Here is a 21,353-nt window from a genome sequence, read left to right on the forward strand (position 1 = left end):
TCATTCCACATAACTTATACTTGTCCCACTATAATCTAGTTTCGTCAGTTGCATTTTATTGTGCACAAAAAACCTGGAAATTTCACTGCAATTTCATATTTAAAAATTATTTCTTTTATTATTTATGGTGTATCAAACGTATCTCGAATCCCGATGACCAGTCTTGTCATTACGATAGCGCCCACAGTTCTTACCGGATCGTAATGAAATTTTTTACACTTATTTCATAGGCAATTATCTTGATCGAGTTCAAAGATGGGCTGAATCGTGTGAATAGTTTTGAAATTATGGCTGTTTGAAATTTTCATTATTTTTCGTAAAAATCAGTTTCTAATCACTGTTAAAGCTTATATAATTTAAAAACTAACATTCATAGACAATTTCCGTAAAAAGTATCTGAAAGCTTGTCTAATAATCTTCAATTTATGACTTTAAGCTTTATGTTTTGACTATATCTTTCAATAATTTGATAGCCTTGAAAATTTTAATGGAATAAAAAAATGGTGAAAATATGATTTTCATACCACATAACTTATGCATTTCTCATTACAATACAATTTTGTCACGTGGGATTTTTACAGTTGTCACAGTTTTAGCATATTCTGAATCATCCTGTGAAAAAATTAGTCGGCCAGGAATTTTCACTATTAATAGTTACTTTTTAGACCTAACTCGACTGGACTAGAATGATATTTTTGAATTCTACTCAACCAATTATGATAGGTTATGACAAAATTCCGTGACAAACCGACCATGAGGCCACATACGATACCTAGATTTAGGGAAAAATCTTCCTAAAAATGGAATAAAGTTGAGCATCTGAGCTGGTCGTAATATAACTAAATGTTCAATAAGTATTATGTACAATGAATATATGTGAGAGTAAAAACATATTTCAAAACATACCCAAATAATCATGGTAGGTATTTAAGGACTCCAAAAGAGTAAAGTAGTACTGTGACAGCAGCCGGGAATCTCTGATGACTAAATGGTCCCAATTCTTGATACATTCTCGCTGCAGAGAATCGTTTCGATTTTAAACACGTCCTGTGTAAAACTCGCGTAAATCCCATGATATATGTACGACTCTCTGGTGTCAGATGTTGAATGAGGTTTCCATCTACTTACTCGATATTCCTACCAAAATCAGAGCATGTACCCTTTATCAGATTCACGACCGCACACGTGTCCAACTCAAACAATGTACTAACATCCCGTGTATACTCCAATACGATATTTGAGGCTGTCTGAAGGTGTTCTTTGTCAGTCACATACACTTTTAGATCATCCATTAAATCAAGTAAGTGATCCAATAGTTTTGAACAGATGGAGAACCCACTGAATATCTACGGGTTATGTAAAGGGCAACAGATTTCAGCAGCAGTGAGATGCCAAACAACAGAGGTCTCAGAGAATCTCCCTGAAAGACTTCTCTCTTGTACTGAATAACTTCGATCACATGTTTGCCTTTTTCACATAAGATGTGGAAATATGTTCACCAAAGCTGCGTCGTACGTTAAATGCATCCTTCTGTTCCGTAATTGACCCCCTAGCGTTTAACCGAAGAGGGACTTAGCCTTTGAAGTGTTGAGTTAAATGACTTACGGTAGTCAGTCCATCTCATTGACAGGTTGCGCTGATAGATGATCGCGTCCGGAATAACACAACATTCAACTAACAGATTCCCTTTGCAACCTGATAGGCCTCTTTTGCTGCTACGCTATCATATATCTGCGGCCACGCAGAATCAATCTTTTTCAGAATGCGATTGTTCAAGATTTTAGTGAATAGCTTATCATATCCAGAAATCATATCCAGATATCTGAAAGGCCTTTAGTTTTTTGAATAAGACAAATCACCTTTCCTAGGGATTAGCATGGCTTGCTCTTTGATAAAACAGTTAGAAAATGATTTGCTCTTTCTGATAAAAGCTGTTAATATCCAGGTCCGATGAAAATGGTAAGAATTAAATTTCTCTCACCAGAATAAGTTAATGCCATCTGGATCCGAAGCAGTCCTGTTCTTATCATTATTCAGAGCTGAATAAATTTCATTCACGCTGACTGCAGGGCTCTTTTCATTAGCATTGTCGTACACGGAAAGAATGAGATTGGACTGGGTATAATGTCGGATTTTGCTGAGCCCCATCTGTTGTGAAAAAAATTTTCACATTGGAACTGCTACAACCTACATTATAGTGGTTACAATGTACATTTAACTCAGCCCATTCCAAGATTGTACTCAAAGACATCCAAAATGGGGCTGCGTAACATGGGACTGAGTCGAATCTCATGTGGTAGTGGCTACGATGTTATATTGTAGTCAGTCTAATCTATAAGATGGTAACCAATCCTATGTTACCGCTTGGACCTGTGTAAATCTAACATTTATTCAGTTACCATGCGACATTTAACTGACTACAGTGTAAGATGGGATTCCGTACAATCTTACATTTAAAAATTTAATGCAGCTAAAAGTTTGGTTAATTTCAGGCAGAGTTACTTTTAAATCATGTCACCAGTCATCTATGTAATTATTTGAATTAATATAATTCGTATGTAACATTAAATAACTTTGATTCACGATTAATTTAATTATTGATTAGTAAATTGATATTTAATAATTATTGTCATGATATAAATAACATATATATATTTGTTATTAATTTTTCAACTATTTGTTTAGAATATTTTCATCCTGTTAAGAAAAAGCAAGTATTATTGTTGTTTTTATAATTGATTATTATAATAAAGTAAAATTTATGTATATATTTATTCAATGCATTCATTAGGATACAATCCTTATATATATTTTTTGCGAAGAGAACAGTAGAGAACATAATAATCGAAAGAGGGTAGTTACAAATATAGAAACAATAAGGAAAAAAAAAGGGAGGTTAGATATGCGTATTGAGGGGGGTAAAATTAAGGCAAACTATAGCTTGACAGTTTTCTGTAGCACTTTTTCAGAAAGGCAAAAGTTTTTATTAGCACTGGGGGCTTACTACTACCCAGGAATAGCCCAAGTAAGTCATAGTCCGAAGGTGCATCAGGGACCAGAATTTCAGCTCTGATATCAGAGTAGAAAGGGCATCGGGAGATGAAGTGCAGTACGGTCTCTTCTTCGAGTAGATGACAAAGGTTAGATGGCTCTAGAGGCGACAGTTTGAGCGTCTCTTGGTCGATGAAGATACAGCTTGAGTAAATGCTAGTAAGTCTGAGCTGGATAACCGGTTTGATTAGGTGATCTGGGCATCTCTCAAAGTCGCTTAGTAGTTTATAAAGTAGGATTGGGTATATGATCCGGCAAGCTTTTAAGCAATAATATCTCTCCTGGTTCAAATTTCTCAAGTAGATGTTGAACTTGTTGATCAAGTCACTCTTTTCGGCCTTCCAATAAGCAGGCCGCACATTGCCTAGCATAGCCGCCTCATTTATAAGGGTGAGTAAATCCGCAAGCTGCTGAACCCAATTGTGCTTGCTCGACTTGAAGGATGATCGAAGGGTATTCAGGCGCAAAAAAGCAGATTTTCGGAAGCAGCGAGTCATCCATTTCTAGGATTTTCAAGACCCAGCTGATGGCTAATTTGAAGACCCGGCTAGCAATGTGTTCAATATTCAACTGGGCCCTAATAGCGTAGCCAGGAGTACACGGCGGTAGAGTGAACAGTCTCTTGTAGAAATTCAAGTTAGCGGTTTTAAGTTTTTCCAGATTGCGGGGATTCAAGCACCATAAGTGCACCAGCTACAATAGCATACTACACGACATGTTATCATATATTTGGGCCTTCCCAGCCCACGATTCAGCTTTTAACCTGGCTAGGATGTTCAGGACTGTGTGCGAAGCAAGCTTACTTTTGTTGATTGCATTGAGAGTTGCTAGGTCTCTTGAAGAGAAGAGTTAAAGGGAATACCGAGGTACACGTAAGACTTGACGATCTCCACCATTTCACCTTTGTAGTAAAAAAACCTCATCACGTTTACCTGATCTGCCACTTGAACTAACCCTCAAGATTTTGGTTTTTGACACGTTTACAGTGAGGCCATTCATATCACAATATATCTCCAGAACCTTCAGAAGCTTGTGGAGTGAAATTGCCGTACGAGTTGGTAAAGCCAAGTCATCCGCGTACTCTAAGGCTAGCAAGTCATATGTTGGCCCCAGGTTGAGCCCGTTTAATCCGTGTTCCTCAAAAAATGTAATGAGGTCCACAATATACAAGATGAAAAGCAAGGGGCTGAGGATCTCTCCCTGAAGTACCCCCATCGTGACATCGATGGGAGAAGAAAGGCTGTCAGAACTCTTGATTTGCATAATAGTTCCTTTGTACAGACTTTTTAGGATGTTCACCAATTTAGCACTCAGCCCAAGCTTAATCATCTTGACCCAGAGCATATCGTGCGGTACAGTATCGAATGCACGCTTAAAATCAACGGATAGTACGTAAGCAGGTATTACTTTGAATCTCACGGCTATTTGTAGAGCAGCCAATATGCAAAAGACGCTATCTTCACAGCCTTTTTTAGACGGACGCCAGCTTGTTCTTCTGGAATCAAACGAAATTTTGCTGCCCATTTGTATTCTTGCTGCAAGAATTTGGGTGAATATTTCGACAAGAGAGTTCATCAGAGCGATACCTCGGTAGTTCTCCGGAAGTTTGGGGTCACCTTTTCTAAGAATCATGCACATGATTATCATCGACCAGTCCGAAAGTACTTCCTCGGACATCATTATGCGATTGAAGGTTGATAGCAGAAATTGGATCCAATTTTCGGGAAGTTCCTTGAAAAATTCATAGCTGACACTATCATAACCTGCAGCCTTGTGGGTCTTGCACTTATTTAGACTTATTAACAGTTCTTCCAAGCTAATCTCGTTGTCTAGGGATGGGATAAGCAGACCATTTGAAGGTGCATACGCCAAAGGCCTGGGCGAGTAAACTGCTTTATAAAATTCTTCCCACCTGCTAGCAGATATATTATGTTTAGGGCAAAGGGTTCTGCGCACTGAATTAACCGCGGACCAGAATTCCGACGTACATTTAATCGCAGCAAACCGACGTTGTATTAAATTATTGTAGTCAAGCTTCTGTGCATTGACAAGCCTAAAGTAATCAGCTTTAAGTTTGTAATACTCGGCCCAAAGGTGGCAGTCATCAGATTGTGACTTGCAGAGCAGAAGCATCTTTTTCAGGGCATATTTTTTACCAGCAGATATGATGATGATATCAAACGAGAGGTTACACCAAGCATAGTTCAGTACCTGTTGCAGACTATTGCGAGTAGTTGGCAGATCCAGGTCAGATTTGAAATATACAGAGACTACTATGATGTCTAGACCGCGAGTTCATAGCTTAACCATGATCCAATGCTTAGATGAGTCCAGAATAGACAGTTTACAACTGCTATCTGCCAATGCCAGAAGGCCCCCACTGGCTCTGCCCGGAGCCCCAGGTATTTTGACCGTCGAAGAGACGCATGATTGCCAGTTAGACATGCCAGGAAAGAAGACTGATTCTTCTGGAATCCAGGTCTCGCAAACGCCTATAAAGTTAGATTCAGGAAATTCATTAATATCTGGTAAATTACTTGGGCTGTGAGAGTTCCAAAAGGTTAGTCTTATGCTGTAGCTAGTTTGCCTAGGGGTAGTTACTTTTTTGGAAGGTCTAAAGGGGAAGCACTCTGTTCTACATGGTGATATAATTGCTGTGAAGGACGTCTCGAACATAAAACTGGATCAGAACTTGAAGAGCGGATAATGGGACTGAGCACTGCATTGTCTGTGAAATGATGGGGTATTTCATCGATTATAATCTTGTTTGCTCCCACTTTAACCTTTTTGCCCTCAGCCCTCAGTTTTCTGCCTTGATCTCTCAATTTTTTAGCTATTTTTTTCTCTTCAGGAGTGAGATCATCATCTATATAGATCAGCTTGCCCAACTTTTACTTATTCTTCATTATCGTTGCTTTTTTTTTTGGCCATTATTGATTGAGACTTTGATTCTGTTACTTTTCTTACCAATAGGTTTGGCATCGGTTACACAATTCTTGATCTTGAAGTTAGTTTCGATGAAATGAGTGACATTTTCAAATGTTTCATCTTGCTCACATACCAAGCCCCTAATAATAAAATTGTTGCGCCTTATATGCTTTTATACCGCGGAGATACTGGCCTTCATGACTTTCTTTTCTAGAACTGCACTATTGGTAGCTGTTGAAGAACCAGACGTAGCTTCCGGTTGGTTTAAACGTCCTTTGACCATATCTTGTTTAGCAATGATAGCAATATTCTCTTTAGTAAATAAATCCTTAACCTCTGCAAGCTTCAAGTTTTGTTCCGCTCTAGATTAATCCAGTTTTAAAAAGAGCTAATACTTCATTTTCTGCGTGCAGTTTCTGTCCTCCCGACGCCAGTCCTTCATTTTGGTAAGCAGTGCGTTTAGAGGGTCCCAGTTCATAGGCGCAGTGGGAAGAGACGTAGCTTTCTGAGTGGGTGAATACATGTTTTCTGTAAGAGACATCTCGTTATACTTATAGAAGGAAGAGAATATATAGGGCACCTTAGCTTAGCTGTAGGTGAGGTTATATTCAATGTGTTATTAGAGCGTTTTTTTTTAGGTCGTTTTGGCGAAAAAATTCTGGAAATGAGGTCAGAGAGCCAGGCGTGGATCTGCCGATCCTCTCGGTTGCGTGGACGACCTTTAGGGCGAGGTGAATTACTATGTGTGTTAAAAGATTCGCTGTAGAATACAGGAGCATCCAGGTTAAGAGAAGAGAGTTGATTCAGACTTCGCGACGTAGAAAATTCTACTTCTGGACTAGCGGAGCTCTCTATGATGATAATTGGTAACTCACTGTGAGTGTCACTGTGTTTGACTGAATCATTGGTAGGGCTTAAGGTGCTACTCATAATAATAATGATAGCACATATGAACTAGCTAACATCGAGATGCGAGGAAGCGTTCTAGAAAAAAATTGTTATCTTAAAAAAGCACACTTATATAACTTAAAACAGCACGAAAAACGAAACTTTTAGGAATTAGCCGCACTATGCAATAAAAATGTTTATTGTTTAACAGTTTTTGTCAAAAAAAGATTTAAAAATCAGGACAAGCAAAAGCAGGCACGTCTGCACACTTCTATTAAAGTAAAATAGAATCTGATTATTATAATAAAATAATCATATTGCAATAAAAATAATAATATGTTACAAGAATAAGAGTATTATCAACATAAATAGTTGAAAAATTAAAAGACAAAAAAAATGAATATATGTATGTTATTTATGTCATGACAATAATTATTGAATATTAATTTGAAATAAAAATAAAATTAATTAACATAAAATTAATTAATATAGTTTGATTAAGTAATTATTAGATAATAATCAATTATAAAAGCAATAATAATACTTGCCTTTTCTTAACAGAATAAATGTATTTTGAACGAATACTTGAAAAATTAAGAAAAAAAAATAATAACAAATATACGGGACATTCTACGCCAAATCAGACGGTTTGAAAATTTTAATTTTAGATTTCTTCGATTTTTTTTTTATTTTTTTGTACCCATCAAAAAACTCTTTTTCCGAAATGTTGAAATGTTTTTTATTACTGCTTCAAAAATACTTTTTAGGGAATGGTTTACATCAAAATACTCACTGAATAAGAAACTATCATTTTCCGATGAACTTTTGAAAAAAAAAAAATACAAAAAAATTATTTCATGTGTTTTAATACATGTTTTTTTATTTTTAATATTTAAATTGCATTTTTTAAAGTGAGTGCATATTTTGATTTTCTTCAAAATTTTTAACAGTAAACTTCTACTCAAACCACAACTTTTTAGGCCAGTCTGGTTGTGGGTTCTCAATAGCTACTATTTTTTTTCGATTTTTGAAAATTAAAAAAAATATTTTTTTCTCTATTTTATTAAATTTTATCAGTGCTTTCTTGCTCTCAACGTATTTCAAAAAACTTCATGTATCTTTTTTATTATAACAAGCATAGGAAATTGTTGATAATTAAAAAAGAATACGTGAGAGATTTATGAGAATATTTTTAAATTTAAAATGGATGTTTTTTTGTATACTGTAATTTATCCAAATAGAGAAAATATTTATTGCATGCGATTTTAATCCTCAACAAGCCATCTACCGACAAAACTTACCAAAGAAAGCTCTTAACCCTAGACTGGTCAATAAACGCGACCTAACGACTTTGGTCAAGTGATGAGGGAATCGCCGCAATGCTTTTGAGAGTGCAACGTTGCCTGATCGCTCTGGCTCCTAACTATTGGTGTATTATTTTCGGCGGGAATATTGTAAAAAATTCGAACATGAAAAAAAATTTTCAACTTTATTTTTATTAATTTTAAACTCTGTCTAAAATATTTAGTTGTATAAACAAATTTAACAAACTTATTTTTAAATTAAATTTAGCTAGAATTTAATTTTATTTAATTAAAAAAAAAACTCAACTATTTTTTTTATAAATAACAATATCACGTAAACATAGGTTAATGTCTTCAGCAGTAGATATAAATATTTTAATAGTGGACAGAAAAGAATGATTTAATGTTTATTATAAATTAGATCAAGAACCAAATTAAAAATTATTTTCTTAGTCGCCGAGTCTTTCAAAATGTTCATTAATAAAAGTAAATATTTGCCTACACATAACCTTTCAAACACAAAAATAGCCGGTAATAGTCTGCGCATGAACATGAGAGGTAGGAAATAGGGTACATGCACCAAAAGCGGCAACGCCGCAAGTGAAAATCTACTAACGACTCTGTTCAAGTGATGATAACCGTCCCGCAAATCCGTCACTTTTTTTTTTTTTGATTTTTTTTACAGCAACTTTATGTTTTTGAAAATGCTCAAAAAAATTGTTAAAATATTCTAAAATGTTTCAAGAACAAAGTCAAATTTTTTTAAACCTTTTTAGTAGAAAATGTAATTGTAATAAAAATAATAGAATCAAGTGCGGCGTCACGCTCATACATTGGCCAGTCTAGGGTTAATTCTAATCCTAAGTACTTTCCAATTGATTTCAAAGACTTTTCATTTAAAATACACGTAAATTAAATTACTTTTTTTTCAACACTCTCATACTTAGCTGCGTTTAATGATATCGACGCGGTTTTAGTCGCGAATTATAAGGAAATTGGTGTTCTTCAAAAGTGTTCATAGTGACTTAGCTGTGATTCTAGCTATTTCACTTGTGTCCGTTACGGAAGTCATTTTTCCTATGAAATTGAACTTTATTAGCTTGCAAAACGTAAACCAATGAAAGTACACTGGAAATGTTAATTCTTCAAAAAAAGTTCGATGAGTCAAGTTGCGTAAGTCCATATTTTCCGAGTTATAGTTATTTTAATCATTTGAAAAATATAATATAAAAAAAAAATGAGAAATGATATTTTATTTTTAAATTATTAAAATCACTATAATTCGGAAAATATGGACTTAAGCGACTTGACTCATAGGACTTTTTTGAAGGGAATAAAATTTTCTATAAAATTCCAATTAATATTTCCAGTGTACTTCCAGTGATTTACGTTCTACGAGTCAATAAAGGCCAATTTCATAGGGCAAATGACTTCCGTAACGGATACAAGTGAAACAGCTGGAATTACAGCTAAGTTACTACAGACACTTTTGAAGAACACCAAATGCCCTACAATTTCCGACCAAAACCGCGTCGATATCATTAAACGCAGCTAACTATTAAACTGTTACGAAAAATTACTTTAATTTACGTGTATTTCAAACGTGAAATCTCTGAAATCGAATTGAAAGTACTTAGGATTAGAATTAAGAGCTCAAACTTGGCAGGAATTTTTGTTTCAGCATAAAAAACCATATTTTGCTTAATGAGCAACGAAAAAAAGACTTTCACCAGAAACGAAGCATCCCAATATACATGTTATTTATATCATGACAATAATTATTACATATTAATTTACTAATTAATTATTAAATTAATCGTGAATCAAAGTTATTCAATGATACATACAAATTATATTAATTCAAATAATTACATTAATGACCGGTGGCATGATTTAGGAGTGACTCCGCCTGAAATTAACCAAACTTTTAGCTGCATTAAATTTTTAAATGTAAAATTGTACTGAGGCCCATCTTACATTGTAGTCAGTTAAATTTCGCATGGTAACTGAATTAATGTTAGATTCCAACAGGTCCCATCGGTAACATAAGATTGATTACTATCCTATAAAATGGACTGACTACAATATAAGATCGTAACCACTACCACATGAGATTCGACTCAGTCCTATGTTACGCAGCCCCATTTTGGATGTAATTGAGTACAATCTTGGATTGGGCTGAGTCAAATGTACATTAAAGTGCTTCGTTTCCGGCGAGAGTATTTTTTTCGTTGCTCATCAAGCAAAATATTGTTTTTAATGCTAAAACAAAAATTCCTGCTAAGTTTGAGTTCTTAATTCCAATCCTAAGTACTTTCCATTTGATTTTAAAGATTTCCTACTTCGAATACACTTAAATTAAATTACTTTCGTTTTAACTTTCTAATACTCAGCTGCATTTTATGATATCGACGCGGTTTTGGTCGCAAATAGTAGGACATTTGGTGTTTTTAAAAAGTGCCCATAGTATCTTATCTGTAATTCCAGCTGTTTCACTGATGTCCGCTGAGGAAGTCATTTTTCGTATCAAATTGACCTTTATTGGCTTGCAGAACGTAAACCAATGAATGCACACCAAAAATATAAAGGTAAATTTTATAGGAAATTTTATTTCTTTCAAAAAAAGCTTTACGAGTCAAGTCGCTAAAGTCTATAGTTTCCGAGTTATATGAGTTTTAATAATTTAAAAAATATAATAGTAAAAAAAAAATGACAATCACTAATTTATTTTGCTTGATTAGCAACAAAAAAAAAATACTTTCGCCGGAAACGAAGCACCCCAATGCACATTGTTTATTGAGCTTGGAAAAGTCCACCATGTTACTAGTTTCCCTGCACTGGCCAACAGGTCACTTATACGTAAGTAGTAGAGTGCAACCTCCCCATACCATGAAACGGGCTTACTCTACTTTTTACCATTTAGTTTCAAACATAGCTATTATTCACATACTCAGCCAAATCACAGTTAAGACCCGCATGAGTTGTTCCCTGGAGATTAATTAATATAACGAGACAGAATTCCATCTTCATTTTACGGGAGACCGTTTTCGCAACCATTAGGGCATACACTCGCTGCGAGGTCATCTTCATATTCTAACACAAGTGACACTCTTAGTCCGAAAATATAATCAATTGACGACTAAGGTGGACATATACCGAAGGTATAATCAAAAATCCCCATTGAGCGTGGTATATAACCACATCCACCACGAGTTATCTCTCTGTTGGCAAAACACTACTACTATCTCAGGATAAAGCGACTCTGGTTGAAGTGGGCTTGGAATGGCCCACCGTGGCACCAGTTTCCCCGCACTGGTCAACAGGTTGCTTATAGATAAGTGTTGAGATGCAACTTCTTCCCATTTATTCAGTCCCTGATAAATTTTTTATTCTCTGAGCCTTTATACACTGATTATTTAAGGCGAATCAGAATGAAGAGCAGCTCGGGAGTGTTCGCCGGAGAATTAATTAATGGATGTAACGAGACCGAAGTCCGGCTCTGTTTTACCAGAGGACGTTTCCTCACCTATTTCAGGCATACACGCGTTGTGTAGCATCCCTGTTATCTACCATAGAATAATAATAGCGAAATATGAGCATAAGCTCATATTAGCTCACCTTGGGATCTATGATCAGACTGAAGACTCTCTTGCGTGTGGGTGCCTCACCAACAACCACCACGAATCTTAAGTCTCTGGGGAAAAATACTCCTCGCATCTCAGGAAATTAAGAGACTCTGGTCAAAGTGGGCATGGAAGGCCCTCTGTAGTACCAATTTCCTGTATTGGCCCAAATCTTGCATATATTAGTGGTGAGACGCAACTTCACCTCAATACCCTAAGTAGAGTTTCTTCCACTTATAATTACTTAGATTTCGGACATGCCATCATCGAAACTTTGCCCTCATTCATTAGTAAGAGGTAATCTTATCTTTGAGTTTGTATACCCTACGATTTTATGGACAAATCAAGGTGGTGAGGAAATACTCGTTAATGTTCGCAGAGACGCTTATTGGCTTCCTGCAACCTCATCTTTGTAACGTATTGTATTATGCTGAGCGTTTATAGTTAGAGCTGCGAATGGTTAGAGCAGTAGCAGTGAAACCCACGGAGGAAGCAGTGCTCGCTGGTTTAGTGCCCGGTAAGGGGCGCCTCACTTCGTTCACCGTATTCACCGGAGAAAAAAATTGATGTAACGGGACAGTTAAGTCCACCTCCGTTTGACGGGAGGCTGATACAACACCCTTCTGGACACACTCGCGCTGCGTAACCCTGTTTGTATATACTGACTCTACCATATATTATAAAAGCAAAATATGAGGCTAAGTCCACATTAGCTTACCCTTTTGACATGCATAGCATGTGGGTGACTTACCAACAGCCACCACGAGACCGACCTCACTTGGACCCAAACACTTCTCCCATCTCGGGAAATAGAGAGACTCTGGTTGAAGTGGGGCTTGGAATAGGTCCCCCATGGTACTAATTCCCTGTATTGGTCTATAGATTGCTCATGGTTAGTGATGGGACGCGATTTCTCCTCATACCCATACGGGTTTCCTCCACTTATAAGCACTAAGGATTTGAGACAAGCCATTGTATACATTTGCCCTCATCCATCACTTAGTGTTCTCTTATTTTCGAGCTTTTCGAGGACGCCATTGATGTTTTAAGACACAAGAATGGTGGCAATAGATCCACTCGGGAGTATTCACCGGAGATGAGAGGCATAATCACAAAGATTACATGACGTTTGATCTCAGGCAATTAGTCCCCAGATAATTGATCCTGCTGTCAAGTGATCTCGCCGGCAATTAATGTTGCCGACAAAATACCCAAAACGGTTTAAAAAAAAGTGAGTTCGTATGGTTATGTGGGTTATATTTAATGATAAATCAGTGAGTGTGCACATAGATGGCGTTTATTTGCATTCTTGCATCTATTAATTTACCAACTTGCAATGGATCAAATATAAGATTAAATACTTAATAATTTATTTAAAAGTGTAAGAAAGACGCTGGTGTGATAGTGTCAACCCATTTATAATTTTTTGGAAACTTTAATATTAGGTTTGAGGCAAGATGTGTTGGAGGTGCCTCAATGATGATTCCACTAGCAAATGCGGGATGAAACCTAATATCGTTCGGTGTCTATTGAATCCCTCGATTGCGATAAAAATTATAAATTGGCAAATTGACGTGGTAAATTACACATTTTGAATTATGCGAATATCCACTAGTAATTGACTAGTTATTAGCTGGGTATGAGTGTACAAGTGCCGGTTATGCATGAAAAAAATGGTGTCTTATGCGCCACTATCTCCACAAATATTAGGTGTACAAAAAAGTTCTACCCGTTTTTCAAAGATGGAGTTATCTAACAGCTATTTATAGGTTAGCTATGAATACGTATATGTACATGCACAGCTGTTTGTACTCTTTAAATTCATCAAACTTTTAATATATTAATCTTCGATATATATATTTTTTTATTAAGTTAAAAATGGAAGTAAGTAATGAGCATATCTGCCATTGTCTTTTATATGAATTTCATCAAGGAAAAAGTGCTGCTGAAGCTCAAAGAATAATCTGTGCAACTTATGGTGACAGTGTTATTGATGACAGTACTTGTCGAAGATGGTTTCGGAAATTCACAAACGGAGATTTTAATTTAAATGATAAACCACGCTCTGGAAGACCTTCAACAATCAGTGACGAGAAATTGGAAGAATTACTGAATCAAGATTCTGCACAAACACAACAAGAACTTGCGAAAAAGTTAAACGTTACTCAACAAGTTATTTCTGAAAGATTACATGCTTTAGGTAAGATTCAAAAAGAAGGAAAATAAGTACCTCATGAATTAACTCCAGAACAACGAGAGAGACGAGTTGACACCTGCCTGTCGTTGCTTTCACGACATAAAAAAAAAGTTTTTTGTGGAAACTTGTAACAGGGGACGAAAAGTGGGTTTACTATGAGAATCCTAAACGTCGAAAACATTGGGTAGACCCAGGACAACCAACGACATCAACACCAAAACGTAATGTTTTTGGGAAAAAAATATTGCTTTGTATTTGGTGGGATGAGTGGGGCGTGCTATATTATGAGTTACTCAAACCAGGAGAAACCGTTACTGGAGAACGCTACAGTTGTCAATTAAAGAAATTAGCAGATGAAATCAACAGTAAAAGACGATTTGCGGGACAAAAACCTCGACCAGTGATACTGCAGCATGATAACGCCAGGCCTCGTAGAAGCTCAATCGTCCACCACACTATAAATGATTTACAGTGGGAAGTTTTACCGCACCCGGCGTATTCACCAGACCTTGCACCGTGTGATTTTCACCTATTCCGTTCATTGCAAAATTACTTGGCTGACAAACACTTACAAAATGAAAACGAAATGCAAAAAACAATAGATGATTTCATTTCGACAAAAGATCAAGCCTTTTATCGCCGTGGGATCCATCAGTTGCCTGAGCGTTGGCAAAGGGTAGTAGATGCTGATGGTGGTTATTTTGATTAAAATTTGTATTTTACTTAAAATTTTTAAATATATTTTTTTTTGACAAAAAACGGGTAGAACTTTTTTGTACACCTAATACGTACATCATCGGAAATTTTTTGTTTGGGATATTTTGTCGTGAGATTGGTTGTCTCGAATAAGTTGCCGTGAAACCAATCACAAAAATTTCATGAAAAATGAATATGGTTCAGGTGCGTATCACTCCAGAGAGCGTAGTTCCCGTGTTTTGATAGCACATTAAGAGATCTGCTCGTAATTTTTCCAACTACCTAGACGTAGTCCGTTGTTAGCCAAGGTCGTCATCGTTCTATGTCTCAGTGCTCCATTCAGCTAGTAGGTAGCCCTCATCCAAGAAGGGTCAGTTGTGGGGGGACACTTCTGGTTCCAGATGTGTCTTGAACCCAGAATACTTTACACTAGAGGATTGGCTCAATCTAACTAGTGAGAATGGAAGGCTATCAGACAGATGGCTGACGTACATTGTCCACGGTGAGCCATGGGTTCAGAAAATTCCCCGCTAGCTACAGAATATTTTGTCACAAATGTTCGATATATTATTTTGAGCTTCTTAATACTAAAATTTTCAAATCGTACTATCTAAAGTGGAAATAGAAAGGAAATGATAATTGTCATCCTGCTGACTGAAATTAATATATGGTTTGTGATATATTGTTTATACATAGACAAATTTTCATAAACAGGCCAATCGTCAGTAAATATCTAAATTTTTTAGTCAACTCTTTCCCAAGGATTAACTTATTCTTTAGCATCCTTTACTGTATAGTATTTAACTACTAATGTTCTGGTATGTGATAATGATAAATGTTTAATTGTTCGATATGTAGTATACCATAAATGCAAGATGCTTAATAATAGAAACAAACTTTTTTCAGGTATATTGCACACCTGTGGCGAAGGAACAAACGTTGTTTTATAAAGAAATATTATCCTCGAAAAAATTGTAAATGCCAATCAATTGATAATTTCTCCTTTGAAGATCCACGATGGTTATTATTTTTCAATGCAAGCAACTGTGAATCAAATTGCTCGTTTAAAGGTAAGTATTATTAAAAGAGTGAATGGTATGTCTTGACGTAAAAGAGGATATAAGTTGTAACGAGGCTGAGAAAAGTCACGTGGAAAATAGCTGTAGCTTGCCTAACTATCGATCGAATATATATTACATTTCTATTTTTCAATTCTATTGACCCCCTACAACCGGATGATTATACTAAAGGAGGAACTGCCGTGCTATTAGCGCCTAAATTACTATGACAGAAAAGAATTCGATTTCTGAGTCCAACCTGCGCTGACGAATAGTACAGATACTTGTCTAAATCAGGCTGTAGCATCACTAAAGTGCTGATAATGTAGTATCAACTTTACATGATTATACTTATGGAAACAATATTAGTAGTATTAAGTAAACCAGCAGCATTCTATTCATTCGGACTTGATCACCCCTATACTTGGTTGCTGCTCAAGAGATGTCACGCAGCATAATATATCTTGCTGGCTATCCTGCTTTGATCGGTGTATGCAGAACGTTTCCATTGTTCTCTGCATATATCTCTCTGTATAGTTTCATCGATGCGAACCAAAGGCTTTTACTGCCTGACGGCTTTTACAAGCACAATGCGAACTGCTTCTTGGTTACCCAGCATAAAGTGCAGAGAGATACAACATTACGTTCTATCTGCGAACTTACAAAACGTCTAATGTTTGGTTCTCATCAAAACATGCCATCATTTGTATAACTAAAAATAATATTAAGATCTTTCACTAGTATTCAGGCAAACCGAGCTTATGAGGTAGGAGCTCCGAAAATAAGAACCGGAAAGTAATCTGCGGAAGTAAAGTCTGCCAGACTGGAAGATCTTTGACTAGAGTAAATGCATTTTGAGGTATCCAAAGTAAGTCTGTAATACTCATTCCATTCAAGTTGCAACACGTTTATTGTGAAAGACAGTCGTTGACATTGTGTCCCTTTAATGAAACAAAATCGTACCGATATAAAATCATGTAAACTTATTCAGAAATTGAAAACACAAAAATTTATAAATTTGTTAGTGATTTTTGGAAAGCTGTACTTTCGGGAATATTGGTCGTATCAAAAAAATAGAAAAGGCGATTTGAAGTTTGAAATCGAACTGGCGCCGAACTAGGTTGTCTAACCCAGCCTGAGCAGAGCTGAGTGTACAGTGGAGATTGGAAATATCTCCAAGCGGGAAGTTTGTTTCGTTATTATTTTTATTTTCAGTTTTTCATCATCGGAGGGCCATAACGGCTATTCAACACTAATCACACTTGGCCATGGGTCGTGTGAAACAGAAGTGAACGTTATAATATTTCAAACAAAGATCACAGTTATACATAAAATAATGACTGTTCATCTCGGCAAATGACATTTCATAATTATCCAAGCAAGCGTAGTGACACCATCTCGTACAAGTATTGCATTGAATCATACCTGGATCTCTTCGTACTTAAGCATCGCCACAGATCACGTATTAACTAATCGAATTTAAGGATTTCTCTACGCATTTTTGTTTCAAATTCTCACGCATTGTCATAGTATCGAAGTCAGGAATATTTTCTGAGTTTTGGTTTAGAATTTCTTGAATATAATGAATTACAAACATCCCACAATTAAAGCTATCCTTCTGAGTTGGATAATTATTGTTATAGTTAATCCAATGAATTTTATTTGTTGGAAGCACTTTCTTATAACAGTAAGAGAAATTACTAAAAATGTTTTTTGGAACATTGCAGTCAGGTATTTGTGGATCCATGGAATAAATTCGTTCATTGATCACATCACCGTAGAATAAAACCCAATTAGAATAATTGATATTTCAAGGAAAAAAAATAGCTGTTTTATTATTTCAAATTTGTTGCCATTTGTCGAGAAAATATTCTCTGACATCGTAACACCTTCTCAACAAAACAATTAAGCTTAACTCACACAAAAGCAACTGTTGAATACAATTGTGATTCTAAAATAGCTAAGTTTGCGCAGTAGCCAATTAGTCCATTGGTAATCCAATTTTCTTTATCCAATGGATTATAATCTTCACAAAATAGACGAATGAATTTGGTATCGTCATTGGCATCTTTTGTAAACGCAATAAATTACGCACGGGGAGCAGTCAGGCCATAGTATTAATTAATATTTTTCACTGTCCAATTGTTATTGAAAACTATTGAAGATTTATCATTTTCATTGAGAGCTTGTTTTATATTGTCACTCCGTTCTCTCCAGGTTCTTTTAGATTTAATTCAACATTGGCAGCATTAAATGATTCAAATAACCGATCAAGAAATTGACCGGTTTCCGATGTTTGTAGATTTTCTATTTCTGTATTTTTAAAATGATTTTCAGCAGTACTATTACAATGATGCTTTCTAGGTAATAATACTGACCAGATAGGTACAACTGGTAATAATTTGCCTATTAAATAAGTAGCTGCAGCTGGTGATTGATACATATTCTCGTTGGAATTTTCAACACCATTTCATAACATGGTTTCAATTTAAATTTTACAAATACTGAATCGTTTATAGGAAGGGCTTGCTTTAAGCACAGCATTAGCTGTTTTTTTCTTCTTCACTTGATTCCAATTCTTCTTCAAGTTCTGATTCGTTCAATTCATCGAAATAATCTGTCACGATATTTTTATATCGCGGCAGTCTCCCATCAGGTCGGTGGGCAACAGAAGGCAGCACACGCTGCTCACACGTCTCATCCGACACTGTATTATAATTGTTGTTTGTTCATTTATAAGATTTTATTTAATTATTGTATTAATAATACTTAATTGATTTCTTAGGTGTGAATTGTGTTTAAATCAGGAGATTTTACTGATTAAGTTAAGCATATATTTGGATTTTGTAGCGCTGGGGAAAATAGTTGCGCATTTCATTTATATGCTTATGATTATTTTGAATTGGTTGGCGCATGCGCGTCAACGCAACAGTTGGCATCCGTAGATTTATTTATTATAAATTGTGACGTTATTTTTCGTATGGGGGTCAAATCAAAGTGAACGTCACAAGCACCAACTGATTTTTACTGTATTTACGAGCATGGTAACTCAAGACTTAGAATTTAGCGTACAGGTATTAACGATTTTGATACAGATTTTTGATTTAAGTTATAGTTTAAGAATTAAATATGGAGTAACGTTTAGCTACAGTTATGGGTTTTGTTAAGAAAAATTATAGTAAAGATTTAGAATCAGAATTATGGGAATTTAATAGGGAATATTGTTTGAGATTAATGTTTGAGATAAAGTTGAGTTTGGTGTACAGTTTGGAATTTTGAGTATGTGGAGAAGTCAGTGTTACCGTGGAGCGGGACTTGAGTTAGTCACCCGGTATCATCTGATGATAGAACCCAGTTCTATCCCTATGAGACTTCTTGGTAGATTGCAGAGGTCTAGCTGAAATGCTAGCGCTCCAGTATGTAAGGAATCTGATGGATGCAGATTGGGATCAGTTTTTGAGTTTTGGTTTGGCAGGCCTCAACAGTAATATTGTGACCGTTGCTGTTGTGGAAGCCGTTTGGTCATTTTTAATTGTTTTTGTCTGACAGGCCTCAGAGGACAAGTCATGACCACTTGTACCGCTGAGGAAGTCATAGGTCACTTAGTTTTAAGTTCACGATCCCAGCTGAAGTCTGTTCCAGGAGAGCAACTACCAAGGATATCCATACTCAAAATCAGGTTTAGTGAGTACGCTTGGTGAGGTATAAGCCTCCAGTTATCGATATAGTAGAGTTTGGGAATTGATTTATGGATTTAGGATATAGAGGTCAGTTATAGATAATGATAAGATTTGGTTTTGGATTTTGATGATTGAGAAAAGGAGAGTCGAAGGGAGACCTTCGAAGAGTACGGACGTGAGCATTCAGCTCTGGTCGCTCGAAGCGAGCAGACGTGTCCAGAAATGGCGTTACAGTTCATGGCATTGCGGAAAGCTACAGATTGAGTATTGTTACAGAAGTATTATTTAAAACAGTGTAAGACGTTACTCGATATTTTATTCATCAGTAATCAGGTATGAAATAATTATTATAATTATCAATAATTAATTGAGTTCGAGTCAGAGTCTTGAGATACGATGCTACTGTTTTAATTAAAGAAAATATTCAAGAACTGAGAGAATTATGAGAATATCGGTACAGTTTAGAGTCATGTTCACGATTTATTGTTAATATTATTTTACAAAATAATTATACGAAATATGTTTAATTATTAAACCACTTGTCGTCTAATTGACGTCAATATTAGATCCATGTACGTTAGTTTTATGAGCTTTGTTAAAAGAGAATGTTCTAGAATATTGGTTTTATAAATTATTGTTCCAGGTTATTGGATATTAGTTGATTGTTAATTAGCTTTAGTAATTAATTAATTTATTTAGATGTCAATTTACCTTTTTGTTAAGATTAAGTTCATTGTTATTAGATTCATTATTTTGAATTGTTTGTACGAAGCTACAGTATTTTGTTAATCATTAAATAGAGATTTTAGATTATTTGTTGTTTAATAAAAATTGCAAATTCACCAATAATCTACATGAATTTGGAATGATGTAACCCGGACCACTCCCTCTCTCCATAAACCTACACACTGAGCGACACCATGGCATACCGTAACTCTGTTTTTAGTTTTCCAGTCTCTGGTTTTGTTTTGCCTATAAGTTCTGAGCAATTTTGTTAAGTTTTAGTTTTTTATTTAGTTGCGTGGTTTTGGTGATAATTCCACAGATCAAAAATTATCCAGTTTTATTTATGCGTGGTTTTGAGATAGTTCCACAGATCAAAAATTTATCTAATTCTTAAGATTTACTGGTTTGGTGATTCCAGTGATAAAAATTACCTGGCGCCCTGATAGTATTGAGACTGGAGGCTAAAGATAGAGAACGAAGTTTGTAGCGCAAAGGAAATCTTGGCATATTAACGTATGCTTGAATCAAGATGGATTTTGTCGTTATAAAAATTGGCGCCCAACGTGGGGCCCGATAAAACAAAAGGCCCACAACACCTAAAAGCCTTGCATCATTCATCCAATTTTGTGTAGATTTATTTGCAGTTTTTAGTTTTAGATTTTCGATTAGAATTCGTGACTTAAGTATTTGAATTATTTGATTTTTGAATTAAGGAATTATTAAGAAAAATAATTTCCGCTACAGAATATTAGCTATTATTAATCGTACAAATAAAACTATAAATTCCAGTTTATTTTTAGCTTATATCCTTTGTCTAATTCTTAGTGTCCATATGAAGAAAAATACCGATCGTAAAATATTATTTTATTTTGTTTCATTTTATTTTATTTTATTCTATCTCTAGCTTAAAATATTATTTAAGTTAGCCGAGGAAAAAATAACATACGTGGGATATAAAATTATAAAAGGAATCATATTTCGTACATCGTAAAGTCTCGAAGAGACAAACATAAGTGAACGATTCTGTCATAATTCTCAGTATCGAGTGTAAAAACAAAATTCTCATTGTAATACACTCAAATAATCCGCTAAAGAATGCCGATGGAAATATTCGTCTACAGTTCGAAGAACTACAAAGAGTCTTTGTTAAGTTCTCGAGTTACAGAGGATTAAGACGTTACTGCGTCTATAAGTTACAGTGT

General features: G+C 35.5%; 1 protein-coding gene across 1 annotated transcript in view; it reads left to right on the top strand.

The window, feature by feature from the left end:
* Window positions 1-21,353, top strand: part of LOC103580540 (voltage-dependent T-type calcium channel subunit alpha-1G-like) — a 253,555-nt gene that overhangs the window by 198,680 nt on the left and 33,522 nt on the right. Inside the window, exon 6 of the mRNA XM_053736982.1 lies at window positions 15,594-15,757. Within this exon, the coding sequence (XP_053592957.1) occupies window positions 15,594-15,757 (164 nt within the window). The remainder of the gene's footprint in view (window positions 1-15,593; window positions 15,758-21,353) is intronic.

This window comes from Microplitis demolitor, chromosome 2, assembly GCF_026212275.2.
Source record: "Microplitis demolitor isolate Queensland-Clemson2020A chromosome 2, iyMicDemo2.1a, whole genome shotgun sequence".
Taxonomy (NCBI): domain Eukaryota; kingdom Metazoa; phylum Arthropoda; class Insecta; order Hymenoptera; family Braconidae; genus Microplitis; species Microplitis demolitor.